The 23,584-nt window shown below is 37.7% G+C and overlaps 3 protein-coding genes across 11 annotated transcripts; all 3 read left to right on the top strand.

The window, feature by feature from the left end:
* The first annotated feature begins 6,994 nt into the window (after positions 1 to 6,994).
* Positions 6,995 to 12,171, top strand: LOC125188815 (small nuclear ribonucleoprotein SmD3b-like). 9 transcript variants are annotated; one of them, XM_048085872.2, is made up of 10 exons: positions 7,001 to 7,245; positions 7,449 to 7,571; positions 8,240 to 8,302; positions 8,879 to 9,004; positions 9,159 to 9,469; positions 9,543 to 10,719; positions 11,332 to 11,384; positions 11,460 to 11,526; positions 11,613 to 11,669; positions 11,848 to 12,171. In XM_048085872.2, the coding sequence occupies exons 6-10, from the start codon at positions 10,561 to 10,563 to the stop codon at positions 11,908 to 11,910; spliced, it is 399 nt and encodes a 132-aa protein (XP_047941829.1). In that variant the 5' UTR covers positions 7,001 to 7,245; positions 7,449 to 7,571; positions 8,240 to 8,302; positions 8,879 to 9,004; positions 9,159 to 9,469; positions 9,543 to 10,560; the 3' UTR covers positions 11,911 to 12,171. The 9 variants fall into 9 exon arrangements, 2 of the variants coding, with proteins under 2 accessions (XP_047941829.1, XP_088914196.1); XR_016130280.1 differs by lacking the exons at positions 11,332 to 11,384; positions 11,460 to 11,526; positions 11,613 to 11,669; positions 11,848 to 12,171 and having other exon boundaries at positions 6,995 to 7,245; positions 8,240 to 8,322; positions 9,543 to 9,980; XR_016130276.1 differs by lacking the exons at positions 11,332 to 11,384; positions 11,460 to 11,526; positions 11,613 to 11,669; positions 11,848 to 12,171 and having other exon boundaries at positions 6,995 to 7,245; positions 9,543 to 9,980.
* Positions 12,172 to 12,616: 445 nt separating this feature from the next.
* On the top strand, positions 12,617 to 14,846 carry LOC125188346 (H/ACA ribonucleoprotein complex subunit 4-like). The gene is made up of 2 exons (XM_048085132.2): positions 12,617 to 13,394; positions 13,720 to 14,846. Exons 1-2 carry the CDS (start codon positions 12,681 to 12,683, stop codon positions 14,701 to 14,703), a joined length of 1,698 nt encoding a protein of 565 aa, XP_047941089.2. The 5' UTR covers positions 12,617 to 12,680; the 3' UTR covers positions 14,704 to 14,846.
* A 5,850-nt stretch (positions 14,847 to 20,696) lies between these two features.
* Positions 20,697 to 22,758, top strand: LOC148926762 (uncharacterized). Its single transcript, XM_089059242.1, has 2 exons — positions 20,697 to 20,799; positions 22,280 to 22,758. Exons 1-2 carry the CDS (start codon positions 20,697 to 20,699, stop codon positions 22,756 to 22,758), a joined length of 582 nt encoding a protein of 193 aa, XP_088915368.1.
* Positions 22,759 to 23,584: the final 826 nt, after the last annotated feature.

The raw sequence follows: 23,584 nt of genomic DNA on the forward strand, positions 1-23,584 counted from the left end.
AAATCTCATAACTACCACATTTACCTTCTTCTCATTAAAAAATCATTCTCCAAGGGGAAGGTATTTGAGAAGGTATTACACTTTATATTTTTTAATGCATTTTGTAGTAGATTATTTTATTTAAAAAAAATCATTTACCTTTCTATATACTCCCTCCGTCCCACATAATTTTACACAGTTTAACTTGACACGGATTTTAAGAAATGTAATAGAAAGTGAGTTGAAAAAGTTGGTGGGATGTGAGTCCTATTTTTAAAGTATTGGTTTTATAATAAAATGTGAATAGGAATGAGTTAATGGAATATGTGGTCCATTACCAAAAATGATAAAAGTGAAATGGGTAAAATTATGTGGGACGAACTAAAATGGAATAATGAGTAAAATTATGTGGGACGGAGAAGAAAAAATTTCCTAGTCCATCCACACCACATGTCAATCTTATTTGGTATGCCTAACTAATAAAATCTTGCCAAATGGAAAGATGTAGTATACATGGCCAAGTAATTATAAGGCATAATATGATGTTTTAAGGAAACTTTTATAATTCCCATATTTAATATACAACCATATGGTTAAACAATACTTTAAATTATTAATTAATTGTTCATTTCTATTAAAAAAGTCGTCAGCCATTCAAGTAAATATATTCTTCACTATATTTATAATTTATTGATTGTATCTTTTAATATATATATAATTTTTATCTTCATTATTTTATAATTATTTTTACAGTTAAGTAACTATAAATTAAAGACGACATATTTATGACTAGTAAAGTTTTATCTTCTTAGATTTTATAGTCGATGTTTATTTAAACTAGTATCCACACCCGTGCGATGCACGACTCGATTTAATTTCATCATAATAAATTCACATTTTGAATCAATTACTTGAAATCAGATACAATTACATTATTTAAGAATTAAAAATTACTAAATATTTAAAATAATTTAAATGTACAATCCCAAAAATATAAATAAAGCAACTTTAGTATATACAAATTTATGTACATTTATCGCTACCAATTGATTAAAACCCCATTTACTAAATTAATAAAATTGAAATTATAAAATTCCAACCCCATTCTCTAACCTCACTTTTTTGCCTACCTTGTTTCATTTAAATCTAACTTCGTATGTGGAGTACTAAAATGTGACTTGAAGAGCTCCGTCAAGATTGTTGAAATTGGAATACAAAGTTTCTAAATTATTGACGAATGAAAACTTAAAATAAAAATGTAACATGATTTTAATTAGTGAATTATTGATTGATCCGCAATTAATGAGATCAATGGATATCAAATTGCCAAATTCATTTTTTACTTTATGAGGCTGATGAGATTAATGGTCATTTAGAAAAATGAGATCAATTAATGGTTAAATTATTAATTGATTGACAATTGATGAGACTAATGGGTATATCAAATTGGCAATTCATTCTTAATCTATGGGATTGGTGAATTTATAGCCATTTAATAGTCTAAACTATTCAATAAAATAATTAAACCAACAAAATGTACACCAAGAATTTAAAATTCATTAGGTTAAAAACAATTGGCCAACATAATAATAGTCCGCCTCATTTTATCTCTCGCCCAACCCCTAGCTAGCCAGTAACAGACGTCAATCTCTTCTTACCATAGAGACCATCTCTCATCGGAGGCTCAGCGGCCTTCACAGTGTTGCACCTCTTTCTCTTTCTCTTTCCTCAGCCTAGCTTGGATTATCATCCTCGGCTGCCTCTGCTGCTTCCTCACCGCGTTAAGGATCCGCAGTGATCACACCGCCGTTGAAGAGCACCTCCGCAGAGGGAGACGCGTTTCCTAACTATCACTACCGACATCAAATGCAAAATCGAGAGCATCATCTCTACCATTCATCACTGATTTAGGCGTACCCGACTTTCCTCCCATTGAAATGGCACCAGCCGCACCACCGCATGCGTTGGTCAGAGGAATTCTGGTTGAAGAATTATTTTGTGAAAAGTATTTATAGAGATTTAACTGAGTAATGAACATTGATTTTAGAGTAAGGAGAAAATTAATGTGATAACAGAAATAGCGTTTATTTGATTTCATTATTCATAATAACAATGATAACGGTAATGGTAATTAATATTGTAATGGAAATAAATATACATGATAATGAATTAAAACTTACGTGGCTGTTACGATTCCTGGCTAAAGTCTAAATATAAGAAAAACTTATAAATATTCTAGAATGAGGACAAAACTTATAAATATTTTAAAAAAAGACCAAAACTCGTCTTTTATATATGTATAGATTCATATAGAAATTTATTCATAGTCTATTGTATAAAATCCATCAGATCATTTATTATTATAATTATGTTAATCAATATTTTAACTAAACATATAATCATTATATAGTTAATGTGTAATGGTAAAATAAAAAAATATAACTACGTTGTATAGTCATTCATAGAGTATTAAACTTATTGTGTGCGATGCCAATATACTACTATAATTTTTGTATATATCGATAAAAAAAGATAAAAATACCCATCAAATAAATAAATACTATAATTTTTATATGTCAATATAAAAGAATAATAGTCTCGATTTAAAAATTGGCAGTGCAATATGACAATCATTTTAGTACAATATGATAAATCATTTTATATATGGGAACCATAAAACTTTCCTTAAAACATCATATTATGCCTTATAATCACTTGGCCATGTATACTACGCATTTCCATTTGACAAGATTTTATTAGCTAGGCATATCAAATAAGATTGCCATGTGGTGTGGATGGACTAGGGAATTTTTTCTCGGGACGAAGGGAGTACTTTTTTCCATTTGGAGTGTGTTACTTTTTGAAATGGTATATTTCACTTTATGAGAATGGTAAATAAATGATATACCTCTTTCATTTACCTTTTCATTTGGAGATGCTCTTACCTTCTCAAATAAGTCTTGAGAATGATTTTTCATAAAAATAAGTCAAATATGGTAGTTATAAGATTTTACATCTCCATTAATGAAGATGTACCTCTTTAAAATAGAAAAAAGGTAAATATGGTAGTTATCCAACTTTATCTCTCGGAGATGCTCTAATATGTTTTCAATTCAATATCAATCTCATTCGGGTACGATCTCCCGTGTTTATCGTAACACATTCCAAGAGTAAATTAACCGCTGCATAATTAAATCACCATTGTAAACATGAAATATAGAATACAAAGACGGTTTCCAAATTACAAAACAAATGGCATAACCCACTCTGCTCGCTTAAGGGTATCTATCATTCGTGCAGAAACTCACAAAATAAAGTTTAAAATCAATAAGCACATCATATCCAAGATATCTTCAATTAACATGAGATATAAAAGATATCTTGTCCCTATCGTGCTTAGAGTATTAAAAAAAGACCATAGACTTTCTTTGTTTTTATTAATTCTGTCCACAAAAGTGAACACGACCCTATTATCTACTCCCTACATCCCATAAAAATATGGATAATTAATAGGATTGGGATCCTCTGCCGTGCAATTTTGCACATCAGCAGCTGTTGTTTCTAATACACAAATAAAATAATATATATTTATTTTATTTATTTAATTTTTTATTCTTCTATGAGTAACAGCAGCTTCTGCGCTGCTGTGCAAAATTGCACATCAGAGGATTCATATTCCAATTGGTATAGCATGGGAATTAAAATAAATTTGATAAAGTAAGAAAGAGGAGGTGAATGATATGATAAAGTAAGAGAAAGAAGGATAATGATAGTTAAGTAGTGATAATGAATAATGAGACATACTATATTATTAAATTGATATAACTTTCCAAAACAATAATTTTAGCAAAAAAGTAGGAGTATTTAATGTTAGATACTCCTCTATTTCTATTGTTCACTTATGTTGGTGGAGTACTGTACGATACTACTCAAGGGTAATTACACTTTACATACGAAATGTTTCACCAATGTTTCAATTGAGTACAAACTGGTTTAAGTTAACAAATATCATACAAAAAGTTTAATTAGTGTTGCAAATTATTACAATCCGTCTAAAAATCATTAGCATCGTTACTTTTTCTTATTTTTCATCCTTTCGACTCTAAAATTAGCTACAACTATTAGCTGAAAGTTAAATATGAATTCATTGTTTAATAAAATGCCCATATGACAATGCATAAGGTATTATTTAGAGAAATAATATCATGTTTTTTAGGGCACAATTTTGGAGAAAAATAAGAAAAAGTAATAGTGTTAGTGATTTTTAGATGTACAAATTCGTAAAACTAATCAAACTTTTTGTATGATATTTGTTAACTTAAAATATTTTGTACTCAATTGAAACATTGGTGAAACATTTTGTATGTAGATTGTAAGGCCATGCGCATCCCTGTCTCTTATCCGTCTCTTAACCGTCTCATCTCTTCACTATTCATGGGTCCCACTGTACTTTTCACCTCATCTCTTAACTAAGAGACAACACCTGCATCTCTCCATCTCTTAGAGCATCCTTAACCCTGGCCCGGATTTGGGCCGCAAGTCCCCTCCATGTCATCATTCCCTCAAATTAGGGGTTCCAGGCCACAACTTCATTAACACCGCAGGCCACAACTCGGGCCACAACTATTCATTTGCACTATTCACAACATATTTTAATCGTAAAATAGAATACGTTGAACAATTAAAACCGGGAAAATTCATTGTTCAGTCGGAAAATAGAAAATTACAACATTGAAATTTAAAAATTCGATTTTTTTTTAAAACACAAGTCAATTGCGGTTCCAAATTTCTTCAATTAGATCCGCTTGGAGGCGGGTGTGTTGATCTTCTTGGCGCATCGCCGCTGAACGGGCTCATTGCGCACGTCGGGAGGAACACCTTGCACGGCCGGATCGGTGACAGTGTAGCTACTGCTGGCGCTGGCGAGTGGATCGTCGCTCCAGAAAGTGGCGTTGTCTCCCTCGTCCTCAACGATCATGTTATGCATTATGATACATGCATACATGATGTCGGCGATTAGGGGACGGTTCCAACCACGGGCCGCTCCCTTCACTATAGCCCAACGTGATTGGAGAACTCCAAATGCGCGCTCCACATCTTCCGAGCCACCTCTTGCTTTTTGGCAAACAACTTCCTCCTATCCGTAGTCGGAGATGTGATGGTCTTCACGAACACGGGCCATCTAGGGTAGATCCCGTCTGCCAGATAGTACCCCATAGTGTACTGACGGTGGTTGGCCGTGAACTCTAGGGTAGGCGCTCGCCTGGCACACAAGTCGTTGAACAATGGAGACCCGTTCAACACATTGAGGTCGTTGTTCGACCCAATGACTCCAAAGTAGGCATGCTAGATCCACAACCGGTAGTCGGCAACGGCCTCCAACACAATCGTTGGATGTGTGCCCTTGTGCCCGCTAGTGAATGCTCCTCTCCAAGCCATTGGACAATTCTTCCACTGCCAGTGCATATAGTCGATGCTGCCCAGCATCCCCGGGAAGCCGTGGGTCTCCTCGTGCATTCGCACCAATCTGCGAACATCGTCGGACGTTGGCTTTCTCAAGTATGTGTCCTTGAATGCTTCGATCACTGCCCGACAAAATTTGGCTAGGCAAGCGCGTCCAGTATGCTCGCTCACATGGAGGTACTCATCAAACATATCTGCAGTTGTTCCGTAAGCGAGTTGGCGGAGGGCGGATGTGCATTTCTGCAAAGTCGATATACTTTGCCGCCCGACAGCATCGAAGGTTTGCATAAAGTACGCGTCACGAGCCACAACTGCGTTGACAATGCGCAGGAACACATGCCTCCGCATCCGGAACCGGCAACGGAACATCTGATCACTCCATCGAGGATCTGCAGAGAAATAATCCATGAAAAGCCGCAAACCAGCTTGTTCACGGTCTCGGTGGATATACATCCGAGTACGCGGTACCCGGTCGTGTTGCTCGTTCCACGCTTGGATAGCAGCTTGATAGCGTTCCACCTCGTTGTTGATTTCTTGTTGGATTGCGGGCATCGCCGTCTCTAACATTCGAGCCATTTGAGCTTCGATTGCTCGTTGACCTTCACGTCGAGGAGGCATTTTTCGAATTTTTTTGTGAGAGTGGGAGAAATGAAGTTGAAGTAATTTGAAAATGGATGGAAGAGTGGTATATTATATATAAATTTTCGAATTAAAAAAAAATTATTGAATTTGCGTCCCGGCCCGGCCCGAACCCCAAATAACGCCGGGCTGGGACTCAACGCGGCACGGCCCATGACGATTAACGCTTGGCCGGGACGGGCCTCGGGAGCGGCCCGGGGACGCAACTGCGTCCTCGGGACCGTCCCGGGCCGTGACTCAAATTCCTCCAACGCTAAAAACGGGCCGGGACTCGCGAGTTGCGGTCCGGCCCGGCTGCGTTATTGATGCTCTTAACCATCTCATCCCTTAACTATTCATTCAATTTCATTTTTTATTTTTATTTCCAACAAATTCAATTAATATTTCATTGAAATATTAAATTAATACTAATAATTCATTAAATCATTAAAAACCACAAAAATTACAACATCCGAAAATACGAAAAATACATAATTGAAATCCTATGGAGTATTTTTAATTTTAATTTTAATTTTCAATTTTTATTACAATATTGAAAAATACAAAAATTAAAAATTATAATATTTTAATTTACTTTATTTTCGAATTTTCCTGATTTAAAAAAAAAACATTTTAAACGGATATAAACGACACCCACTCGCCTGCCGGCGAGTGGGCGTCACGCACGAACCGGAGCACGCCACGTCGCCAAGGCGCGTGTCTCGCCAGCTCGAGGCCGGCTTCTTCGGGACGCGTCACGCGACGAGACGACACGTCTCTTCGGGACGAGATGCATGCCGCATCGCCATCTCGATGCCGTCTCATCTCGTCGAGACGAGATAGGGACCGCATCGAGACGCGATGCGGATGCCCTAATTACCCCTACTAGTCAAGCATCTCTTCGCTTTTCTTGTTCTACCGTCCTAACCAAAAAACAATATACATATGGAATATTTTATCATAGTTTTCCGATGAACTGAAATCTTGCTTCTAATAATCTGTTCGAATTTCCCCTTTTTTTTTCCTGCCCAATATTAACTCCGGCAGTTGTGGCCTCTCCTCTTCTCTAGTGTAAATCGGTAGTTTTTTTTTCTACTCTAATTTATGGCGATCCCAGCTGCCATTGTTGTTTTGCTATTGGGCATTCTGTTCTTCTGTTCTGGGCTCGCCGTTAGCATAATCCAGGTGTGTTAAAGGGCTGTTTGTGATTTTGTAATTTTCAAGAGCCAAATCAAAGTTAGAGTCTGCTTTTACTTGTGCAGTCTTACTTGCTCTGATCGTATCTGTTTTAGCTTCAAAGATTCAACCTTTTGCTGACTGTGGACTATGCTGATTTAGTTTGTCTCTGCGTGTTTACCCATTTCATTATTTTTAGTGTCTGTTTGCAGGCATTGTGCTATGTGCTGATAAGGCCTCTTTCAAAGAGCACTTACCAGAGGATAAGCCGGCTGGTTGCTGAGCTATTATTGCTCGAGCTCGTGTGGCTGATCGACTGGTAGGCTGGTTTCAAGGTGAAATTCCTTTGTAGAAATAGCACCCACAATTCTAATTTTAGCTTATTAGATCCAGCATAGGTTGCTATCCTTGGTGGAATGGCATACCAGTTGATGTAACTTTAGCTTTAGGTTTTGATTGAGGCATTCAATGTTCTCGATGTTGGTCTTCAATGCAATTTATAGTAGTAGTAGTACTATTTATTTAGCTAGGGGTGATGGAAGACAGTCTTATGACTCCATGATATACTGTTCGACTATAACACTAGAGTCTAATTTGTTGAAGTGTCTGGATGTAATTGATTCGAATTTAAATGACAGAATGGGAAGTAATTTCGTTGAGCATGTTTTTGTTGTTCCTGATATCTTACCTAAAAATTATGCTGGCAATGATGATTCCAGTTTTATGCCTTTGGATGGGAAGCTTTTCTTGCCTTACAGATTCTGCATGCATTATAATAGTTTTCTTTTGTCTAGCTTGTGTGGAAATGCACGAACAATCGTTAAAAATGTTTGTTTTCATTTGAACCACATGCCCATCTTACATCCCTTTGAATTGTACACTGATACCGAATCCTTCAAGTTAATGGGTAAGCCCACTTAGTTCTTCGTGAAGTCTGATTTACAAGTTCTGTATGTTGATATTGCTTGAGTGTCTCATGTCCTGTTATATTGGTATTTTCCAGGTAAAGAGCATGCACTTGTCATGTGCAACCATTGATTGGCTTGTTGGATGGGTTTTGGCTCAGGTTTGCCATATGCCTATTCAGTATGAGAACTATGTCAATTTCTCCCACTCGTATTGCATATTATGATTATGTAATGCAAAAAAATTGTCTCACTTGTTTGTAATTGATGCATCATATCCACATACTGTGTATAATAAATATCTTTTGTTTATCAGCAGTCAGCACTATAGTATAACTATAGAAAGTTGGTATTTGGCTCTAGTTTCAAGCTATTCCAAATTGAGTCGCAACAAGGATTTCGCCTAGTTGGAGAAGTAACGTACACAAGTGATGCTGCTATCTATTCTATTGCATGTGTTCCATGAAACCGAAATATAAATTCTGAGATGTTCATTTTTGTTTATGGAATGTGGATACTCTCACTATGCATTCTCGTATCAATTGTAAATGTGGAGCATAGAATGTGCGAGGTTGAGAATTACAACTCATGCTTGATCACAACTGGTATTATATGAGTAAGCAGTAGACATTGCCTTTTAGTTGTAAGGCTGCAAAATCCTGATTTTATTGCTGAGGTGTCTTCATTCCTCAAGATTTCATACGCTCATCGTTGTTTCTTTTTTTACTTTCTTTCAGGGTTTTGTCACAGCAGTAAGTCGCAGGCGATCATTTGTTCCTGCTATATATGATGTAAAGGTTTCTATTCCCAAAGCATCTTCTCATCCAACCATGCTCAGGCTTTTCAAAGGACAGTCTTCAGTGGTAAGCCCTTGAATCTTATTAATAAGAACTTGGCAATGTGTGGGCTGGTAATGTCGCGGCAATATTCTGTGTTTTTTTTATGTGATTTGTGTACATCATATTGATTCATTGTAAGAACACCTCAAAATCTTTATATGTTATGATGTTTTTTAAGGTTCATGTACACCTCAATCGACACTTGATGAAGGATTTGCCAGAAACTGCTCAATGGTGTAGAGATGCCTTTGTGCTTCACTTCTACCCAGTCACTATTCAGTATTTTGCGTTTTCTTTATATGACTTGACCTCATCGAGAAAATTGATCAACCTCATAAAGTCGTAATCTGATTCTCTAAACAGGACAAGCATATAGCTGAGGGCTCCTTTGGTGAATGACTGCAAGACACTGGGCGTCCGGTGAAGTCCCTTTTGGTAATCACTCGAACACGTCCTACTTTTATGGGCTCTTAACTCTCTATCAAGCAGGTATAACCCGTTCTCGTCTGTTGCAATCACATTTTCAGCGATTTGTTTAGCCATTGTGACAATCCTCATGCAGATATAGATTTAGTTCTCGAAAGCTGAAATGTCGACCCCTGCCAGAGCGGGAGAAGCCTCGACCACAGAGCAAGAAAGAGCATGCGTCTCTCACTAATCATCCTGATCCAGCTGAGTTATCTCATCCATTTTATATCTGTAATTTTTTTAACAGTTAACATATGCATGTGCTTGAAATTCTAATATGGCTGTATGCAAACACAATTCAGCGATCTTGTCATGACTTGGGAGAAAAACTTGGGTTTAAATTCATATGTTAATTTAACTGTGATGTGATACAGGGCCAAATTTTGTGGTGAAAGCAAAGAGGGAGTTTCTTGTTTTTGTCTAATTTTCTCTCTTGCTCTCTAAAATGTTATGTGAACATGCGAGCTTGGATTCTTAATTTTTTGTTTAGTGGGAACAAATTTTTGATGAATGAATATGAGTATATTGGGCTTTTTGTAACATTCAAGAAAAGAAATACATTTGATGGAAAGTCAGGTAGTGAAAATTTCATTTTATTTTGTTTTAATCTGAATGCATTAAACACAATTTGTAGTAAAATCAACACCTTTATAAAAATTGAAAATGGTAATAACATTATATCAATATTTCAAGTAATATGACACAGATCAAGTAAATTAAGTGAAGCAATACTTATGAATTTCGTATAATAATGAAATTAGTCAACTAATACTTTTCTAGTGAGAAGAGGATAAATTTTCAAATAAGAAATCACTGGAAACAAATACCTAGAAATTATAGGGGTGCCTCTGCAATTAAGATAAAACGAAGAATAAGTTTATTAATTTACAAATATGCCCCTCGTATATTTACGTACATATATAGGTCCTCGGACCTCACAGTCAGCGAACTCCATTTTTCGACTGTGATTTTTGCCCTAATTTAGGGTCGTGTAGAGAAGTCGATCAATCTCGAATTTCATAGTGTTTTTGCTGCATTTTTGTTGAATATCGCGTGAAAAAAGATTGATTGATAGCATTTTATATATTTTTACATAAAAAAGTAGAAGAGAAATGAGTCGAAGCTTAGGGATTCCGGTGAAGCTGCTGCACGAGGCGTCTGGGCATGTGGTGACGGTGGAGCTGAAGAGCGGAGAGCTCTACCGTGGGAGTATGATCGAGTGCGAGGACAACTGGAATTGCCAGCTCGAAAACATCACTTACACTGCCAAGGTGTGCACTGTTTCCCCTCTCTTTAATTTCTGGCATTTTTTAAATTTTGTTGATGGAATTCTGTGTATTCGCTGTTGTTTGGATTTTGATGTTTGTGGTTGCGATGTGCTTGTTGAGTTTAACCCTAATTAGATGATAAACCCTAGGAGGGAACTGGTAGTGGCAATTCTGTAAAATAGGTTAGTCCCCCCATTTCAGAGAAATTTGAAGTGATTACTTTATCATTTTGTACCCTGATTTTAGGTGAGGGTTAATATGTATAGTTAAGTGAATTTTCTAGTGGAGGAGTGTATTGACTGATTTTACATGAAGATGTAGCTGATGATACTTTTATTTTATCTGTGCTGATTATATAAGTCAAGTGATGATGTTTGGATATCGGAATATAAAAAAGATAGATACCATCAAATTCTTGTCTGCTTACAAAATAATTGAGCAGTTTTTAAAACCTTAGATATCTTTGCAAATGCACTACAAAATATTGCGCCGTGTATCACCTCAAGGGGGGTTTTCATAATCATCTCTTGAATATGCAGATGCTTTCATATTTGCAGTCGCTGTTACCAAATTCATTTCACTTATTTCAAATTGATGTTATTCAACCTATTGCAGGATGGGAAGGTCTCACAACTCGAGCATGTTTTCATTAGAGGCAGCAAAGTCAGGTGTGTACACCTTTTGCGAGTGGGTGAGTTTTGTTTGTGCCGAATAAGTTTGAACGTTACTGTGGATTGTTGCAGGTTCATGGTCATCCCAGATATGCTTAAGAATGCTCCCATGTTCAAGCGTTTGGAAGCTAGAATTAAGGTTCTCTATCTGTTGCACCTCTCTATTTTTTCTTCACATTGGCTTTTATATTCTTGATGTTGCTGATCATCTGTTTACTTATGAAGGGCAAGGGTTCATCTCTTGGAGTAGGACGTGGGCGTGCTGTTGCAATGCGAGCCAGAGTATGCACTTTCCTTTATGTTTTAATGATATATAGTACTACTGTGGAATATTTGCCTATGCCATCTTTTTTTGCAACAAGAGTGTAATGGTCTTCCATTGTCGAGTTGTAAACTAAAGTTGTCATTGTGAATATTCTTGGATTTGGCTGCCCCTGACTCTTGATATTCCTGTTGGCAGGCTCAGGCTGCTGGTCGAGGAGCGCCTCCCGGTAGAGGCTCTGCACCACCAGTACGTAGATGATCATATTCTGGCAACTGGTATTGAATGCTGCTGTGAAGCGGGAGTATCCATTGTTGTCATATGAGCTATACTTGGTCTTTGCTTTCTACTTTCCCTTTGTCTTAAATCTTAATGTGAACTTGCTATGAGAGGTCTCTGTTTTCGGATTTATTTGAGTTGTAGTTTCATAGTTATGACTCCTTTTGTGATGGAAATGGTTCAAAAACAGTTGCGAAAAACCAAATACTACTACTATAATTCTAAGATTTGGTTTATATTAAATTCTAACTTTATTTTTCAAATTTGGGCCAAATAACCATATTGACTAATTGAATATCAACATTTGTTTGTCAAAAAGTAATATTTTTGGGGATTATAATTCCTAAATTAATTAAATTGAAAATTCATGTATTTACGTTACAAATGACTTTTGATAAGTTTGTGTATTTCAGGAAAGATAATGCTCAAAAAATGATCTGACTAATAATAGTAGTTCTTATTTTCCTGACAAATTGTATAAAATTGATTTTAACATATGATTTCAATATAATTTCAGCTATATAGTGGCCCAATATGTTTTTATGTTAGAATGATTTTCTAATAATATATAGATCATGTAATTAATTGTTCGTGTCGATTAATCAATGAAAGGGTGTCATTATAAAGCCCATGAAACCCAACAGGCCCATGAAACCCCATTTACCAAAACCCTAAACCCTTCCATTTTCTGATAAATCCGTAATTTCTCTTCGCAGAAACCCCAAACCTAATTCGAAATCGGCTCCACCGCCATGTCCGAATCTCAGCACCTCTCCTCCGTGAAACCAAAAAAGAAGAAGAATGCTGAAGAAAATGACGGCCAAATCGAAACAACCGATTTTCTGATCAAGCCGCAGAGCTTCACTCCGCCTGTCGACACCTCCGAATGGCCGATTCTCCTCAAGAACTACGACAAACTCAATGTCCGCACCGGCCACTACACGCCGCTCCCGTGCGGCTACTCGCCGCTGAAGCGGCCGCTGGCGGAGTACATCAAGTACGGCATCATGAACCTCGACAAGCCGTCGAATCCGTCGTCGCACGAGGTCGTGGCGTGGATTAAGCGCATCTTACGGGTTGAAAAAACCGGGCATTCCGGCACACTCGACCCGAAAGTCACCGGTAACCTGATTGTGTGCATCGACCGCGCCACTCGGCTGGTTAAATCGCAGCAGGGTGCCGGGAAGGAATACGTCTGCGTTGCTCGCCTCCACTCCAAGGTTCCAGAAGTTTCCAAAGTGGCTCGTGCGCTGGAGACGCTGACCGGAGCTGTTTTTCAGCGGCCACCGCTGATCTCTGCTGTGAAAAGGCAGCTTCGAATCCGGACGATCTACGAGAGCAAGCTGCTCGAGTACGATGCTGAGCGACATTTGGTGGTTTTCTGGATTTCCTGTGAAGCTGGGACGTATGTGAGGACAATGTGCGTGCATTTGGGGCTATTGCTGGGAGTGGGATCGCATATGCAGGTAATTCTATAAACAATTCAATATTTGTGAATTTTTAGGTCTAATTCATATTCTGAGCTATCTGTATTCAATTTGATTTTTCACGAATGTCGAATTGATTGCTCTATATATGAATACTAAGCATATAAAAAATGTGTACTAGTAATGTATATGTAGGAGCTTTGTAGGGTAGTAGTAAATCCGATTCGTATTTGATTTGAATCGAATTATCGGTATCTGATTATTATATTTAGGAATAAGGATTATATTTGTGCATTATAATAATTGAATCTTGAATTAAATTTCATAAGTTTCCATTTTGATTTAAATATAAATATATGTGCAGGAGCTTCGAAGGGTGAGGTCGGGGATAATGGGGGAGAAGGACAATATGGTAACTATGCATGATGTGATGGATGCACAGTGGATGTATGATAATTTCAGAGATGAGTCTTACCTGAGGAGGGTGATTATGCCGTTGGAGAAGATTTTGACCAGCTACAAGAGGCTTGTGGTGAAGGATTCAGCTGTGAATGCCATTTGTTATGGTGCGAAGCTTATGATTCCAGGGTTATTGCGGTTTGAAAATGATGTTGAGGTTGGAGAGGAAGTGGTGCTGATGACAACAAAAGGGGAGGCGATAGCTTTGGGGATTGCAGAGATGACTACTGCGGTGATGGCTACATGTGATCATGGGACGGTGGCGAAAATCAAGAGGGTGGTGATGGATAGGGATACTTATCCAAGGAAATGGGGTTTGGGGCCGAAGGCTTCGATGAAGAAGAAGCTGATTGCAGAGGGGAAGCTGGATAAGCATGGTAAAGTGATTGGGACTGCTGCACCTAGTGAGTGGGCCAGGAATGTCGTGCTGCCTGCTGGGGGTGATTCCGTGGTTGCTGGTGAGGCAGCTACGCCTGCTAAAGCAGAGGAGGTTGCCGTGTTGGAGGAGAAGGAGAAGAAAAGTAAGAAGAAGAAGGATGAAGAAGGAGGTGAAAGCGAGAAAGGACATAAGAGGAAGGTGGATGCTGTTGATGGGAGTCTGGTAGTTGAGGGTGTTGTTAAGAAGAAGAAGAAGGTTGAAGCGGAGGATGATGCAAATGTGGAGGTGGAGACGAAAGAAAAGAAGAAGAAAAAGAAGAAAGGGGGTGGTGAGGTAGAGGCAGAAGCTCCGGCCTCGGATGAGGAGAAGTCTGAGAAGAAGAAAAAGAAGAAAGATAAGAGTGATGATAATGGGGTATCTGTTGCAGCTGCTGTGGAGGATGAGGATAGTAAAAGTGAGAAGAAGAAAAAGAAGAAAAAGAAGCACAAAGATGGTGAAGAAAAAGAGTAAGCATTACGGTTTGCCTTATTTGCTCAGCTCTCGAGTGTTTAGGGACTTTAGTTTTAGAATAGAATTTGAGCTATGTTCTGGAACAAACTTTGTGTAACTGTTATAAGTGAGTACTCTATATTTGGCAAAGGTGTTGTACCTTATATTCTGTGTTGATTCGCCAGTTTTGCATCAGTCTCTTTTTTCCTACAAATTCTCACATTTTGCTTAGAAGATGCTCGTTGCTAGTATTATTTGATTCCTTGTTGAGTAAATCTATCTATAAATAATCCATATAAAATGGAAGATCGATAGAAACTTACAGGGACGTCAATTGCGCTAACCCACTCGGGTTCGGGCCAATCCACTCGGGTTGTCTGATATTTGGGTGCCGGTTGTTCGGGCTGTGAATTTTTCGGGTTATAAATTTTCGGCCTTAACCCTAAATCTTCGGGTTTCGAGTTAACCCACGGGCTATTCGGGTCAATAATAATCTTATATGTTACTTTCTATCCAATCCAATATTCTAAATTATTAAAAAGTAGATTGTTGCAAATAGTAAAGTATTATCAAAGTGATCAAGAGAAAGAAAATAATAGCAATTGAAAATTGAAACAAAACAGATAAACATATCGTTTAATTAATATCACACATGAATCTGACTACAATTAAATGGAAATCATGCATTTCATATAACCCTAACTTAATTTGAGAGAGAAGACACAATTGCCATATATTCTTCATATCAAATGTTGTACTACTATATTTAATATTGATATTATCAAATATACTTCATATAAGTATATAATCTAAAATTTTAATTATATTTTATATTAAATGCTCAACTCGTGGGCTAACCCACAATCCACCCGGGCCAGCCCGTATAACCCGCCGATCCAAACGGGTTAGCCCGTGTAGCCCGCTTCTAAATATGGGTTGCGATTTTTTCGACCCTAACCCTATGATTTTACCGGGTAACTCGGGTCGACCCATGAGTTTCAGACTAGATTGACATCCCTAGAAACTTACATGAATGCTATTCCTATCATTATTGTGCACTAACTATATACAAACAACTCCTCCAAAACGTTTATGACTTTTGGTCCAATTTAAAACACTTCATATATGATGAGAGGAGACAATAGAATTTTTGGTCCAATTTAAAACACTTTGGGGATTATATCTCAAAATTAAATATGTGGTGTTTTTGTATGCATTAATTGATTTAAATAAGTATATATACCAAAGAAGTACGTAGTTTAACAATTCACACACTTATACAATTTAATATGTATAGGCAGATATATTGTTAGTTGTATATTGATAGGGGAGCATTAGGGTCCAAGTGAAGTGCCCCTTGGCATCCATAATGGGGCGGAGGATGCGACGCCCTAAGTCCTGCCCTATGCGCTGCCACATCAGCATTTTATCCTCTGCCCCTTCCACCTGCAATGGGGCGGATTATAGCTCGCCCTTAGCCTCGTCATAAGCATTTTATTTATTATTTGAATATTTAAACACTACAATATTTATTTTTTATGTTTGCAAATATATCAATTAGCAAGAATAAATATAAAAACACTATAAATTAAAGGCAAATCCTATTGTCAATATTTATTTTTTATTTTTTTATTTTTTGTGCTTGCAAAAATGAAAAAATGTCGGAATTCATTATTGAATTTAGAGAGAAATTGAGATGAGGAAGATAGTGGAGTGAAAGGTGTGAAATGAAGTAAAAAAATTGGTGATGTATATTAAAAGAAAATACAAATAAAAATAAAAATAAAAATAAATATGTGTGCATCCTCCGCCCTATAGTCCGCACCCCCTGCAATGGCGGACTAAGGGACGGAGGATAGGCCAGAGGATGCATCCTCCGTGTCATAGTCCGCGGACGATGCTTAAGGCGCGGAGGATAAAATGTGCATTGTCCGTGGTGCTTCAAATGTATTTCTAGCGTTTTAACATGATGGACGGATTAGATGTAAAGTATATATCATACCTCGAGCTACATTATTTAGGAGTTCTGGTTACATTATGGGGGTATTATTGGTATATCTTATTCATGATTCAGTTTTAAAACGGAAGGAGTGAAATATTCGCTATTTCTCCGGATTTCTCTCTTCCATTTATCCCAAATTGACGAAAACCTAGTTTCTCACTTTTGATCTCTATATTCAATCCTAGTTTGTGGCGATTCCTTATCCACTGAAGACGAAGACCTCAATCCATCGCGAAAAAGTGGAAAACGAAGCTTATATCAACAGTCGGCGACCGGAACTGTGGTGTAAACGTGAATTTGTTCAAAACTACGCCGAGTGTCGTAGGCTAGAAACTTTCAGTTGAAAGCTCCATTTTTCGATCAGTTAAGGTAATTTAGATATGGGGTTCTCTCAATCATCTCGATATACATTAGTTACTCAAATACCTGATTAGAATTGTCCAATTTTATGTTTACATTACCGTGACGATTCCTAAAATTTTCGTAAAAAGAATCGATTTTAAGGTAATGATACGTTTGTTGCTGGTAAGCATACTTCATTCTCTTGTTCGTATTTCATCACTGTGCAAGGTTATATACATTATTGATGTTCATTATTTGTAGCTGTCTATTAGTAGTTGTCATTACATTATTCAAGGTTGTTATATACATTATTGCTTAGTCAACATACATTAGTCGTCATGTTTGTACTACATTATTGTGAATTGTTGTGTACATTATTTGTTCTGTAATTTACATTTTTTTACCCCAGTTTGATACGTTAAAACAGATTCATTATGTAGTAATGTATGCTCTCTACGGCAATAATGTAAACGACATAAGTCTTCATGTTGGTGTGTAGATACATTATTCATTTTCAGCATGTCTTTATTTTAACACATATGTGACGTACATTGTTTAGTATGCGATAATAGTCTCACTTTTATTATGAACTTTTGAACAGAGTCGAAGAGGACAAGAGTAGATTATGAAGATGACTTTGATGATTACTTTGAGGAGATGGATGTAGAGGATGTAGGGGACGGAGGTCGTCGAAATAGGGATGATGTACTCTAATTTAGGAAAACATGAACAATGTAGCATGATTTTGTACTTTGTTTAGTATTGCAACTGTAATGTATATATTATTTTCTATGTTGACATTATATGTGGAACATGTTACATTATTTAACAGATTATGTTACATTGTACTCCCTCCGTCCTCTGTAGCTGAGTCGCATTCCTTTTTTGGTTGTCCCACTGTAGCTGAGTCATTTCCTATTTTAATAAAAAGCACCAATTTTTCTTCTGTTTTACTTTACTCTCTCTTACTTTATTCTCTCTTAATCCCTCTACCTTTTTTCCTTTCCTACTTTATTCTTCCTTCACTTAACTCACTTTTAACACAATTTCTTAAATCTCGTGTCGAAAAGAAACGTCTCTACTATAGAGGGACAAAGGGAGTAACTGATACGATCATGGAGGCCGTGCGTCAAGGATTTCAGCTATAGCTGGATTCAACCGAAAACCGTCCTATCGAGATGATATCCAAAAGCTATGAAACTGCTACCATTGTCTTCGTCTTGGAAATATCTTCGCGTGGGTATCTTGCACATCCCAATCGGAGTCCGAATGAGGGAGTTATGGCGGTTTTACAGAAGTCGCGCAGAAAAGGCCGGGAGCCTCAGGAAGAACGCCCGACCGGGCGATTTTGACTGTGCAAAACGCCCGGGGACAGAGAAAACGCCCGGCCGGGCGAAATATCCGATACTAAGATTTTGTGGGCCAACTTTCTATTTTTGGACCCATAGTATAAATACCCCTTGAGGTCATTTCTTTTCCTTAGTTTTTGCTGAAATTATATGCTTGAGAGATTTGTTCCTCTTGAAGAGGGTTTCCTATCCAATTTCTAGATTTAGGTTGCTTGTTTCATCAATTCCTAGTGAAGTATGGATCAAGTAGAGGTATGCTTCAAGGCTTGTGGTTTCCCTAGAAGATCTAACCATGGATGCATGTTAGTATGTTGTAAGTGTCTTAGCTTGCCTCATCAATGACTATGTATCTCAATTTCCACCCTATCCAATGTTATTTCCTTCTTTGTTTATCTTAGTTTCCTTATTTCTTGTTGGGTTGCCTTTATTGGTTAATAGAAAATCTACTTCACAAAAAAATATTAGATCAATCACCAACAATTTGGGTTTTTCTTGGAAAATGGATCTTGTAATACTTGGATTCACATCATTTGGTATCTAGAGCCTAGTATCCACTAGGTGTTTGATCTATTGTTGCTTTGGGGTGGGTTATTTTTCCTTTTGTCCTTTGTTTTTGCTCTGTTTTGTTGGGATGATTGATTGATCAATTGTGCTTAAATTAAGCTGAAATTTGGTGTGTATGATCTATGTTATGTGACCTACGTACCTGCAAAAGTTCATCAAAAAATTCCTTCGTTTGCCTAGTTAACCGTGGAGACTAACATCATTGCCCTGTTTTGGCATAGTTGGGGAAAACCATACAAAACCTATCCAATTATCACATTTGACTATATATGGCCATTTTCCCCTTGATCTAGACTTGTTTGAGAATCTATCCACCAAAATTCATCTAAATTGGGCGTGAGAATCAATACCAAAAAAAAAATCATAAAGATCAGCCACATTTCAGCAAAAGTTTCACCCCTTGTTTGTTTTTCTTTGACTTGCATCTTGCTAATATGTGTTTATGGCTTTGTCTTCTTGATTTTAGTTGACCAAGGAGTATACCTTGATTGATCCACCTCAAGCACTTAAATCTTGGAATTGGAGTTGTGAGTGTGAGTGAATCCACCTTTCTCACAATATCTAAGCCTTTGTCGAGAGTTATTGGGGAGTGATTTGAGGGGGGTTTGGGACATCAAGGTTGAGTTCATCTTCTTAAATTATCTTTTTTTTATTACTAACCTCTAGGACTAGTTCCTAGTGTTTGTTTGATTTGTAGGTGCCTCCTCGCACCCGGTCCAACAAAATGGTGGGGACAAGTGCGGAGGGGGAGGAAACAAGCATGATCCATCCTATACCCGGGAGGGACCTTGTGAGCATGATGGCTCAAATGATGGCGGATTTCAAACTTGAGATTAGAGAAAGAGACACCCGGATGGAGGCACGAATGAAGGATTCCGAGGATCGTATGATTGTCGCTCAATACACCCTAGTTGAAGAGTTCAACACCTTGAAGGGAGGTCGCACATCTAGGACTCCTACTCTTAGGGGCAACCATCTACCTAATGTTGCCCCGGAGGAGATGATGGAAGAAGTGCTGTATGAGGAATGGCAAAGGGGGATGATAGAAATAGAGTCAATCACATGGAGAATGGTCGGTTTGGGGGAGGAAATGGAGCCCATGGCCGTTTTAAAGGTGACTATGAATCAAGGTATCATGGAGATGAGCTTGATAGAGGATATAGTGGGAAACGAGCTCCCAAGTCTCATGGAGAGTGGCATTCTAGGAGGGTGGGAAATCATGCTAGCTATAAGGAGTGTGAGAGACCAATTGAAGAAGAAGTCTCATGTAGAGCTCAATTGAGGCCTACATACCCACGTGGTGGTGTAGACACAAACCAAAGAGGTAACTCATCAAGTCATTGGACTACATCCTCTTCTTTCCATTTCTCACATAAGCCTCTTGATGTATATGGAGATGTCTCCTCTTCAATGAGCTTAAACCAAATTAGTAGAGAAAAAGAACGAGAGAGAGAGAGAAAAGGCTTGAGAGTGAAAGTGAGTCTAAAAAGCCAAGAGAGCGTGATAAAAGACAAGAGTGTGAGGTGCAAAAGTCAAGAGAGAGTGGTGGGAGTGAGAGAAAAGAAAAATATCAAATGAGAGAAAAACCACAAGCACAAGTGAGTAAAGGGTGCTTATTAGATTCTAAGGCCTACCTTGGGTGGACATCAAATGATCCTTTGCCTTTTGCCTTTGGTGAGGAAACTAAACCCTTACCCACTAACACTTCTTCTATGTGTTTTTGTATTGATGAGTTTGTAGGAAATTTAATTGAAAGCATGGAAGTGAAGCATCATGTTGTACATGGCTTGGAAATTATTCACCCGGAGAAGGAACAAGAGGAACAAGGGCAAGTGGATGAACTCCTTACCCAAGGTTCAAGTGCACTATCCTTATCTCCTTGTGATGTTTCATTGAATGAGATTACATTGGAGAAGCATCTTTGTGTTGATAGATTTGTTATTGATGACTTGTATAAAAAGTGGTCTCGTGAGCTTGAATCTTTGAATGCTAAATCTACCTTTACGGCATATATTGATCCTTTCTTGGTAAATCCAAGCAATGAGAGACATGACATTTCTCTTGTGGCTTCTACTTTGAATGTTGGAGTGACTTTCTTTCATGCTAAGATGCCTAAGCTTTCATTTGTTGGTAATTTTGAGCTTCATGAGTATGTGGATGAGGATAGTAGGACCAAGAGGAGTAACATAGATAATAACTTTAGAACTTGGTGTTTGCTATGTCTTCATTGCAAAGTGGTTGAACCCTTCAATGGGATTGGAGTATTCTATGGCCGTTTTGTGAAGGATTTTTCCACTCATATGTCTCTTGAGGATGATGTTGTGACTAATGGCATAAAATTGCATCGTTCTCATGTTTGTGGTATTGTTTTAAAATTGCTAGAGCAATTGTGTGGGGCTAATTTGGAAATATTTCTCATGATACTTGATGTAGTTTTTTACAAGTGTCATATGCATGGTGTTGTGTCTTGTCTCCATGTCGTGCATGATGGTTTATGGACACATTGCTCCCTTATGTTTAATAATCTCTTGAAATTTATGGGGCAATGGGATGAAATCCATATTGATGAACTTTGTTTGTTAAATGATAATCCTTCTTGCAAACTTGATGTGTGTTGTGATGAACCTACTCTATGTGTTAAATATGGGCTTGTCAATTTTTGGAGTAGCTCTCATTTGAGCAAGAATGATGTATCAATGGTTCCTTATGGTCTTTTGTTGCTTAACCTTGAGAATAGGAATCTTGTGAATAGACCTTATTCGGTTACCTTTGAATAGACACACTATGAGGACCCTTTCTTGTATATGTCTAGTCTTGTTGAGAATGCCAAATCTTTTGTGAAGATGTTCAAGAATTTGAGCATCATTTGTATGAGGATGATCGAACCAAATAGAAACAAGGTGCTTGGGGCATTTGTGTTTTGGCATGTTGATTGCTTTTATTGCATGTCCATCAAACCATTCAATGGAGTTGGGATGTTTTATGGTCTATTTGTGAAGAACTTTATATCTAATGGCTTTGTTTGGGACTACATTATGAAGGAATGCCTATGTTTATTTGCACCTACATCTTATACCTATATTTGTGAGGTTGTTTGAGTTTTGTTATGAAGGGTATCTTGATGAGTTTGTCTTGATTTCTTATGGGAGGGATTTGGACATGAAAGGAATCATTAATTCGTGTTCTCATATTTATTGTCACTTGGCCTTGAGCTTGAGGGAACATGAATTTGGAGGCCCATACAACGTCTTTGGTGTAGTATTGTCTCTTAGAGCCGTTAGTGGTCTTAATCCTTTTCATCATACTTTCATATTTGATTTGCTCTTTTTCCATTTCATAGGTGTACGAAATCCGGATTTGAGGGCAAATCCTTTCCAAGGAGGGGAGGATGATATGACCACGAGTGCTAGGCGTCAAGGGTTTTCACTTCGGCGTGAGCCATGGATTGATTGGGGTCCGAGGATGAGAGAGGAGAAATGCCAAGGATCCAATAAAGCTAGAGGACCTCCCGAGGATGCGAGGAATAGAGAAGGCTCGGATTTGAGGACAAATCCTTTCCAAGAAGGGGAGGATGATACGATCATGGAGGCCGTGCGTCAAGGATTTCAGTTACAGCTGGATTCAACCGAAAACCGTCCTATCGAGATGATATCTGAAAGCTATGAAACCGCTACCATTGTCTTTGTCTTGGAAATAGCTTCGCGTGGGTATCCTGCACATCCCAATCGGAGTCCGAATGAGGGAGTTATGGCGGTTTTACAGAAGTCGCGCAGAAAAGGCCGAGAGCCTCAGGAAGAACGCCCGACCGGGCGTTTTTGACTGTGCAAAACGCCCGGGGACAGAGAAAACGTCCGGACCGGACATTTTGGCATGTGACAAACGCCCGGCCGGGCGAAATATCCGATACTAAGATTTTGTGGGCCAACTTTCTATTTTTGGACCCATAGTATAAATACCTCTTGAGGTTATTTCTTTTCCTTAGTTTTTGCTGAAGTTATATGCTTGAGAGATTTGTTCCTCTTGAAGAGGGTTTCCTATCCAATTCCTAGATTTAGGTTGCTTGTTTCATCAATTCCTAGTGAAGTATGGATCAAGTAGAGGTATGCTTCAAGGTTTGTGGTTTCCCTTTAAGATCTAGCCATGGATGCATGTTAGTATGTTGTAAGTGTCTTAGCTTGCCTCATCAATGACTATGTATCTCAATTTCCACTCTATCCAATGTTATTTCCTTCTTTGTTTATCTTAGTTTCCTTATTTCTTGTTGGGTTGCCTTTATTGGTTAATAGAAAATCTACTTCACAAAAAAATATTAGATCAATCACCAACAATTTGGGTTTTTCTTGGGAAATGGATCTTGTAATACTTGGATCCACATCATTAACACAGTTTGTTATCTTAAATAATGTAAGCCTACGTTATCAATAATGTAATTTGTAACAACTTTGATGTATGGATTGCTAAATTAAAAAAAAAATAAGTAGTATATCTCAAAAATTAAAGTTTTCTACGCTTTCAATTTCAGAGATTTACGTTTTATTTAATTATAATTATAATATGCAATAACAATTTTAGTGTAGAAAGATGTGGTTTAGATTAAAATAATTAATTAAAGAAACCAACTCATGGTAGCCTTGAATTTAGGAAG

This window comes from Salvia hispanica, chromosome 5 (assembly GCF_029641045.1).
Source record: "Salvia hispanica isolate PSC_SH4W2 chromosome 5, Shi_PSC_v1, whole genome shotgun sequence".
NCBI classification, from domain to species: domain Eukaryota; kingdom Viridiplantae; phylum Streptophyta; class Magnoliopsida; order Lamiales; family Lamiaceae; genus Salvia; species Salvia hispanica.

Coding starts and splice junctions, on each gene's coding strand:
- LOC125188815 (XM_048085872.2), top strand. CDS start 10,561: ATGAGTCGAAGCTTAGGGATTCCGGTGAAGCTGCTGCACGAGGCGTCT. Junction 11,385..11,459: donor ATTAGAGGCAGCAAAGTCAG/GTGTGTACACCT, acceptor GGATTGTTGCAG/GTTCATGGTCATCCCAGATA. Junction 11,527..11,612: donor GTTTGGAAGCTAGAATTAAG/GTTCTCTATCTG, acceptor TTACTTATGAAG/GGCAAGGGTTCATCTCTTGG.
- LOC125188346 (XM_048085132.2), top strand. CDS start 12,681: ATGTCCGAATCTCAGCACCTCTCCTCCGTGAAACCAAAAAAGAAGAAG. Junction 13,395..13,719: donor GAGTGGGATCGCATATGCAG/GTAATTCTATAA, acceptor ATATATGTGCAG/GAGCTTCGAAGGGTGAGGTC.
- LOC148926762 (XM_089059242.1), top strand. CDS start 20,697: ATGGAAGTGAAGCATCATGTTGTACATGGCTTGGAAATTATTCACCCG. Junction 20,800..22,279: donor ACTCCTTACCCAAGGTTCAA/GTGCACTATCCT, acceptor TCCATTTCATAG/GTGTACGAAATCCGGATTTG.